Raw genomic sequence first — 8541 nt, 5'->3', positions numbered from 1 at the left:
GCGGCTGTGGGGAGGGAATGGAGGCTGTGGGGAGGGAAGGGCGGCTGTGGGGAGGGAATGGAGGCTGTGGGGAGGGAACAGGGAACGGCTGCGGGGAGGGAACGGAGGCTCCGGGGAGGGGAACAGAGGCTCCGGCCTGAGGGGCTGCTCCGGCACGAGAGGCCAGGGGTTCTCCCTCTCCTGAGGGGCTGGAAGAGTTTGTCGTGAGGGGCTGGAAGAGTTTGTCGTGAGGGGCTGGAAGGGCTTATCCTGAGGGGTTGGAAGGGTTTGTCCCTCTCCTGAGGGGCTGGAGCAGCAGGAGGGGTCAGAGGATGCCAATCAAGGGTTTGTCCCTCTCCTGAGGGGCTGGACCGGGAGGAGGGGTCAGGGGGTGCCAGCCAGGGGTTTGTCCCACAGAATCACAGAATCACACAATCACCCAGGTTGGAAAAGACCTCTCAGATCATCCAGTCCAACTCATGACCCAGCACCACCCTGTCACACAGACCGTGGCATTGGTCTAGTCCTGGGTTTGTCCTTCCTGCCTGGAAGGGTTTGTCCTGAGGGGCTGGAGCAGCAGGAGGGGTCAGGGAGTGCCAGCCAGGCTTTGTCCTTCTCCTGAGGGGCTGGAAGGGTTTATCCTGAGGGGCTGGAGCAGGAGGAAAGGCCAGGGGGAAAGGCCAGCCAGGCTTTGTCCCTCTCCTGAGGGGCTGGAAGGGTTTGTCCTGAGGGGCTGGAGCAGCAGGAGGGGTCAGGCGGTGCCAGCCAGGGGTTTGTCCCTCTCCTTCCTGCCTGGAAGGGTTTATCCTGAGGGGCTGGAGCAGCAAGGAAGACCAGGAGGTGCCAGCCAGGCTTTTTCCATCTCCTGAGGGGCTGAAGCAGCAGGAGGGGTCAGGGGGTGCCAGCCAGGGGTTTGTCCCTGTCCTTCCTGCCTGGAAGGGTTTGTCCTGAGGGCCTGGAGCAGCAGGAGGGGTCAGAGAATGCCAGTCAGGTGTTGTCCTTCTCCTGAGGGGCTGAAGCAGCAGGAGGGGTCAGGGGGTGCCAGCCAGGGGGTTGTCCCTGTCCTTTCTGCCTGGAAGGGTTCATCCTGAGGGGCTGGACTGGGAAGAAAGGCCAGGGGATGCCAGAGGGGGTTTGTCCCTCTCCTGAGGGCCTGGAGCAGCAGGAGGGGCCAGGGGGTGCCAGCCAGTCCCTGTTATCCCGGTTTGTCCCCGTCCCTGGTGCCTGAAAGGGTCTCTCCCCGCAGGACAGAGGCAGTGGAGAAGGCGTCCATGCTGAGGACAAGAGCCATGAGGGAGAAGGAGGAGCAGAGGGAGATGAGGAAGTACAACTACACCCTGCTCCGGGTGCGCTTTCCCGACGGATACATCCTCCAAGGTAAGAAAAAGGCTCCTCACCCTTTCTTCGGGCACCTCCTGAGGGTGCTTGAGGGATAAAAACCTGAATATTAACACAGCTCGTGGAATAAAACACCAAACCAGAGCGGGGTGTTTTCTCCAAGAATTCCCATCTCCATCACCTGCTCAGGGCTGGGATTTTAAGGTTGAGAAGAATCCCAAGGCATCATTCATTAAAAAGCCTCCTCTTCCCAAAACCTCTGGGAACAAGCTGGACTCATTAGACCAGTGTGTCACAGGAACCAGCACGAGGTTGTACAACAGCACAAATCCTCTTCCAGTCTTCCAGCAGAACTCTGGAAATCACTTCAGGCTTTCCCAGCTCTTTGTCACAGCCTGGCAGGGGCTTGCAATGATTGAATCACTTCCTCTGGGCACTCTGCTTTGAGGCCTTTCCAGTTCCATCAGCCTGGCTGTGTGGCACTGAAGTAGTTGAGAAAGTCAGAGCCCCACGAAAGGGGCCACCAAAAGGTTGGATTTTTGGGAAAGGCCGGACTCCCTCACCTCGTTTTTCTCATGGCAGGGACTTTTTATGCCCGGGAAGCAGTGTCTGTGCTCTACAGCTTTGTGAGGGAAGCACTCAGAGATGACTGGCTGCCCTTTGAGCTCCTGGGACCTGGAGGGGTCAAACTGACTGATGAGAACTTGGCCTTCAATGAATGTGGGCTGGTGAGTGAGAAAAACACTGAGCTGGTGCCTTCCCCAGGGTCCTGAGGTGTTCAGAGTCCCCCCTAAGCTTGTTCCAAAATCCCTCAGCTGCTTTTAGAGGGAACTTCAGCCCCTTCCATCACAGTCTCAGAGCCTGGGGGGAAGCTTGTGTGTCTTCAGCTTTCAGAGCCCCAAGTTGTGCTCCGGCCCCTCATTTTAAGCACAAGCAAACAGGAAACTGCTTGGAGGCTTCAAAGTCTGGAGGGAACTGCAGGGACCTCCCTCCTGGAGCAAAGGCAGCTGCAGGAGTTGCCAGCAGCTCTGCCAGAGGCTGAGCATCCACCCTGGGAAAAGAGGGAAGGCAGCACAGGCAAGGCAAGGGTGTGAACAGAAAGCCCAGAGCAGGGTCTCCCAGAAGGAGCTTGTGGCAGAAATCCACCCTTGTCCCTTTTAGCTGAAGTTTTCCCAGCCCTGGGAAGGCACACAGAGTGTTACAAGCTCAGGGAAACTGTGGCTGCTCCATCCCTGGAAGTGGCCAAGGCCAGGCTGGAGCAAGCTGGGATAGCAGAAGGTGTCCCTGCCCACGGTGGGGGGGGTGGAGCAAGCCGAGCTTTAAGGTGCCTTCCAGCCTGAAGTATTCCATGATTTTCTGGCTCCCTAACGTGCCTCTCCTGTGGCAGGTGCCCTCGGCCCTCCTGAGCCTGTGCTGGGACGCAGCAGTCATGGCAGACATCGAGGCAGCGGGAGAGGAGCAGCCCCGGAGCCCCCTGAGGCCGGAGCTCCTGGCCAGGGTGCAGACCCTCCCCTGAAATAAAGGGCCGTGGGTTCAGTGCTGCTGGTTTTAGCCTCTTCCCTCCCTTTCCCACCAGCTGGGTGAGCTCAGGGGTGGCTGTGGGGTGGCTGTGCAGAGGGGGAGCCCCGGCTCTGTCCCTCCCTCGGGGGGTCTCACCCAGCGAGGCACCTCCCGCACTGCTCCCAGGGGGGGTCAGCACCACGTTCCAGGAGGGTGTTCCCGAGGCAGTGGGGGAGCAGGGATTAGTGCTGCTAGGCTGGATCACCCCCCTGAGCCCGGCGGTGGGGCTGGGTTTAGGACTCAGCTTCCCCTCTGGCTTCCGTGTGCACTGTAACTCCTGCGGGAGAGAGCACATTGGGGTAAGGTGACTCTTAGTCTGATTAAATGGAATTATTTAAAGACTCAGCTCTGCTCCAGGTTATTTGACTGCGTTGTCACGGGGTTGGAATGCCCAGCCAGGCAGGGCTGGGGCTGGCACTGGTGTTACTGGGGCAGCCTGACCCCCTTTTCCCTGACACCAGTACCAGCTGCTGGTGGTGCCCAGTGGGGCCGTGAACACCCTCAGCCTGCCCCCAGCCTTTCCAGGGACTGATTAACAACCCACAAATCACACAAAACTCAAGTCTGCTCCCTCTCCCATCAAGTTTGATGCCAGTTTAGTCCTTTATACCTCAATCTTCGTGTTTTTCCGTGGGCCAGAGACGAGCTCTGATGTAAACAGGGACTGATAATCTGTAATTAATTCCAAAATTAAAGCAACAAGATGCTTTTTTTTTCCCTCCCCTCTTCCCGAATGTGCTGCAAGTAAAACCACAAACAGGATGGTACAAGAGCATAAATTCATATATAATTGTACATCATTTATACCCAAGGCCACGCTGTACAACATTATGAACAGTCATCATTCCCCCAGTGGCATCACAATAAGCTTATCCCAAAAATCCCTCAGCTACTTCCAGAGATAATTTAAGATACCTTCCATTACAAAGGAGTATCAAAATTTCAATAATGCTTTATTAAGGACAGATTAATATGCAGTTTGTTGTTGTTGGTTTTTTTTTTTTAAAAAAAGAACCGGGCTAAAAAAAGCTAGAACTAAAAAAAAAAAAAAAATAAAAATTTAAGCTTCCATCTGGGCTGAAGCAGAACAAAGTGCTGTCTTCTCTTTACAAGAAATGTGGAATACTTTCAAGTATCTTGGGCGAAGATACACAGGGTTTTTAAAGTTTTCTAATCCGTTCTACATACATACAGAGGAGTTAGTAGGCGGTTTTAAGTCTCAAATTGTATTAGATGGGCTGACCCTGCTGGTGTCCTGGTGAGCAGCTCTTGTACCACTGCATTCTGAAGCTGGAGAGTCTGCAAAGGACAAAACATGGTGGTTTTGTTGTTAAATATCATGAATCCAGCAGAATTTATCCCCTCCCTGTTCTGTCGCAGCTTCCTGGGTCTGTTGGGAGCCCCCTTCTTGCCCCTCCTTTCAAAACTGGTTTGAAATTTAATATTTATTTATTTAAATTTAACCGGTTTCAGATTTAATATCACCAACCCAGAATAAAATAATAATAATAAAAAAATCACTCCAACCATAAAAAAAAAAGGGGGATTTTCCTAATCTTTTCAGTGCCTTGAGCTGAACAAACCCAGCTGCATTTTGTGTCCCCAGAGCCCGAGGGAGGGAAGCTGCTGAGTGGCACCTCCAGAACAAGGGGTGACAAACCCGAGGCCAGGGTTTCATCTCTCAGAGCCTGGTAATCAGGCAAAAGCAGCTTAGAGATTAAAGCCAGGCTGCTTGGCAGGCAGTCCCAGCGTGGCTTTTTTTGGGGAGGTGAGAGGATGGAGCAGCAGCTCCAGAGAGAAAGGAGAGCCCGGATCTGCCCGGGGTGGGTCGGACCCTACGGAATTCACGTGCAGAGCCTTTGTCTGGAGGAGCTGCCCGACACAAACCCTGCTGGGCTGGACTCAGGGCTGCTGGGAGAGCTCTTGTGGGAGAGCAGCAGGGAAGGAGCTCTTCTGGGAGAGCAGCAGGGAAGGAGCCTTTTGGGAGAGCAGCAGGGAAGGAGCTCCGAGGTTCTGAAGCCCCGTCACGTGCCCGGTGTCGACTCTGAAAAACCTCCCCGAGATCAAAGGAGCTGCTCCACATCCTCGTCCCACCTCCTGCACGGATCCACTGCACCACTGGGGCTTTGAAGCCCGTTTTTCCAAGGGATAACTGGGACACAGATAACCAGCAAACCGCTGGGATTTGAGGGGCAGGGCAGCAGATCCCAGCTTGGCTGTTGTTCCTTCAGCACAACCTCGTTGTTCCTCAAAACCCACACCTTGGAAGGGCTCTGAGCACCCCGGGGAGCAGCAACATTCCCCAGTAATGAGTGGATCTGCTGGTGCAAACCCTTTAATGTTCACTTTTCTCCTCCCAGAAACAAACAGGTAACGCTGGCAGCCGAGTGCCAGTCACAAGTGTTTTGTGCTATTTAGGCAGTCGGAGGGAGGAGGAGGAGGAGGAGGGAAAGAAAAGGCAGGAGCAGGTTAGAGAAGACCAGAAATAGCAAAGAAGCATCCAGAAAAAAAAATGATAACAAGCAGAGAAGTGTTTGGAATGAAAGATGGAGAGAGAGAAAAGCTCAAGGGATGGTGAAAAAGGGGCAGAACCCCCCCCACTGAGCTGCACACTGTCCCTGCTCAGCCAAGGCACTGCTGTCCCCTCACATCCCCACCTTTTGCTGGCTGTACATCCACAATCATGCAGTCATCATCTTCCTCATCTTCCTCGGTGTCTGCCTGGAATCCATCCAGCTCCACAGCTTCAGCCTGGAGGGGGAGAACAGGCAGCAGGTGTGTGACAGCACGGGGAGGGTGACACGGGGCACGTTTGGAGGGAAAAACAAAAATACAAAAAAAAAAAATCAGCAATTCCCAGCTCCCCCAGGCACTGACTGGGGCCAAAAGGCCTCACCTGCAGTGGCACAAACGGTGGGAAACGTGCCAAGAGCTCCTGCTCCAGGATTTTTCCCCCTCTTGCACAACGAGCTGAGCAGCCCACGCAGAGCAGGGTTGGCTGGAGCCTCGGGGGGAATCTGACTCTGGGTTTTGTTGGATTTTGGGAAGGGAAATCTCCCCCCCCCCGCCCAATTATTTTTGTACAATCACAGAATCCTTTAGGTTGGAAAAGATCTCCAGGATCCTCGAGTCCAACCACGTCCCCAAGAGCCACATCCACGGGGCTGGTAAATCCCTGCAGGGATGGGACTCCCAGGCCTCGAAAATCCCTGTCCATGGAGAAATATTCCCTAATATCCAACCTAAACCTCCCCTTGAGGTCATTTCCCCTTGTCCTGTCCCTTGTCCCCTGGGAGCAGAGCCCACCCTGGCTCCCCCCTCCTGTCAGGGAGTGAGAAGGTCCCCCCAGAGCCTCCTTTTTCCCCCACTTTTGGGTGTTTTTTTCTTCCTCCTAAAGGTGGAAAACGACTTTTTGTGACCTCCCCCTGGCTCCTCCTCTTTGTCAATCAGCTTTTATCCAGGGTGAGATTCTTCCTTCCCTGCCCAGGTTTTTCTCTGCCACGGGAAAAAAAGCCCCAAAAACTCCCTTATTTTGAGGGGAGAAACCCCCCACGAGGAGTGGCACGAACTGAAGCTGCCCAGCTGTGGGAGGGCTTGTTGGGGGCTTTTTTTTTTTATTATTTTTTACCCTTCAGCTGGAACTGGGGAATGAAAACCCCGCTCCCCACCCCCAACAGGCTGTTCCAAGGCCAGGAATTCTCAGTTTACACCTTTCAGTTCCCGGATTAAGGCACTGCCCACTCCAACCCCCACTTCTCCTCTCTCTCACCGTGACTTACACAAGTCCTGCTCTGAGCCTGGGGGCAGTGCCAGGGGAGGGAACCTGGAGCTGTGCCCTCCCCCAGGCTCTCCCTAAGCTTCCAACAGGTAGGATTGGGCTCTTAATCCCACAGCAGGGCTGAGCTGGGCATCCTGAAAGGCTTTTTGGGCCTGTGACACCTTTGCACCTCGGCAGCACAGCTTGGAGGAGCTTTGAAACATTCAGGCTGGTGATGTAATTCTCCTCCAAGCCTTTGTTTTGCTCTCCCTGCTCCCGTTCCGAGCTGAATTATTTCCAGTGGGTGCCAAGCAGAGACTTTTATCTCCCTGCCTTTATTTAGTTCAGCAGAAAAAAAAAAAAACAACAAGAAAAAAACCCCAAGCAGATGGAGTTTGGGGGCTGAACAGCTTCTCACAAGTCTCTGATCTCCATCAGTACCTGAACGCTGAGCTTTTGCAGTGGAAAAGCCAAAAAAAAAAAAGGCCAAGAATAGATTGGGAAGGAAAAGCATCAAAAGCATCCAAAGCCTCGTCTGTGGTCCAAGGCAGGGGGTGGAATGAGATGAGCCTGAAGGTCCCTCCCAACCCAAACTATTCCTGGATTCTTCCCTGACCTGGTGCACAGGACAGGAGGAATAAATGGAGAGGGAGAGGGACTGTTTCCAAGGGCCTGGAGGGCCAGGACAGCAGGGAATGGCTTCAAACTGCCAGAGGGCAGGGTTAGGTGGGATATTGGGAAGGAATTCCTGCCTGGGAGGGTGGGGAGGGGCTGGGATGGAATTCCCAGAGAAGCTGTGGCTGCCCCATTCCTGGAAGTGTCCAAGGCCAGGTTGGAGAAGGGAAGGCTCCAGGGAGACCTTGGAGCCTCTTCCAGGGCCTAAAGGGGCTCCAGGAGAGCTGGAGAGGGATTTGGGATGAGGGATGGAGGGACAGGACACAGGGAGTGGCTTCAAACTGAAAGAAGGGAAATTTAGGTGGGATATTGGGAAGGAATTCCTGGTTGGGAGGGTGGGGAGGCCCTGGCACAGGTTGGGCAGAGAAGCTGTGGCTGCCCCATCCCTGGAAATGTCCAAGGCCAGGTTGGAGCACCCTGGGATAGTGGGAGGTGTCCCTTCCCTATTGGAATGGTTTGGGTTGTTGTTCCATGACTCCATGACCACATTCCTCAGCCATCCCTTGGGATGATTAAGCTCCAGCACCACCTGTGGTCACCCTGAAAAGCAGGAGAAGCAACAACAGGGAAACCACAGCAAAGCTCCCCAGGAGCACCACCAGCAATTCCAGCTCCTTCTGTCCCTCTGAGTTATTGGATTTTTAACCCAGCTCCTTCTGTCCTTCTGAATTATTGGATTTTTAACCCAGCTCCTGCAATTCCAGCTTTCTGTGTGTTGGGATGAGCTGGACACTCCACAGGCTGGAGCTGGGAGCACATTTAACCAGTGCCCAGCCCGGGCTGTGCCTCTGGCACACAAAAACCTGCCACAAATCACTCCCAGCTGGAAAAGCAAGGCCAGGCAGACATTCCAAATATTCCCAGCCTGGATGCAATCAGTGCCAGGGAGCAGAGAATGGAGGAGCAGCAGGAGAGGGACGTTTCCAGCGGGACAGAGAGTCCCACACAAAGGGAACTCGTCTCTCTGGTGCTCTGGTTTCACTCCTGAACCCATCCAAGGGGTTTGTGGTGGGAAGGCCCATGTTTGGAGCTGGGTGGAAATACAGCCAGAGCCATTCCCAGCTGGGGAGGAACAGCCTGAACACGGGGAATGAACACCATGAACATCCCTCACAGGGAAGGAACACCCTGAACACTGGGAATGAACACCATGAACATCCCTCACAGGGAAGGAACACCCTGAACACTGGGAATGAACACCCTGAACACTGGGAATGAACACCCCAAATATC

At 54.2% G+C, this 8541-nt stretch overlaps 2 protein-coding genes across 2 annotated transcripts in view; one reads left to right on the top strand and one right to left on the bottom strand.

Annotated features, from left to right (window-relative positions):
* Window positions 1–3218, top strand: part of UBXN6 (UBX domain protein 6) — a 12940-nt gene extending 9722 nt beyond the window's left edge. The window contains exons 8-10 of the mRNA XM_017833617.1: window positions 1226–1356; window positions 1900–2045; window positions 2705–3218. Of these exons, the coding sequence (XP_017689106.1) occupies window positions 1226–1356; window positions 1900–2045; window positions 2705–2833 (406 nt within the window). The 3' untranslated portion in view covers window positions 2834–3218. The remainder of the gene's footprint in view (window positions 1–1225; window positions 1357–1899; window positions 2046–2704) is intronic.
* A 426-nt stretch (window positions 3219–3644) lies between these two features.
* CHAF1A (chromatin assembly factor 1 subunit A) overlaps window positions 3645–8541 on the bottom strand; it is a gene marked incomplete at its 5' end in the record, with an annotated part of 28349 nt that continues 23452 nt past the window's right edge. The window contains 2 exons of the mRNA XM_017833616.1: window positions 3645–4176; window positions 5535–5628. Coding sequence (XP_017689105.1) covers window positions 4097–4176; window positions 5535–5628 — 174 coding nt within the window. The remainder of the gene's footprint in view (window positions 4177–5534; window positions 5629–8541) is intronic.

This window comes from Lepidothrix coronata, unplaced genomic scaffold (genome assembly GCF_001604755.1).
Source record: "Lepidothrix coronata isolate B3197 unplaced genomic scaffold, Lepidothrix_coronata-1.0 Scaffold219, whole genome shotgun sequence".
NCBI lineage: Eukaryota > Metazoa > Chordata > Aves > Passeriformes > Pipridae > Lepidothrix > Lepidothrix coronata.
The sequence above is the reverse complement of the archived record's forward strand: the minus strand, read 5'-3'. Positions and strand labels throughout refer to the sequence as shown.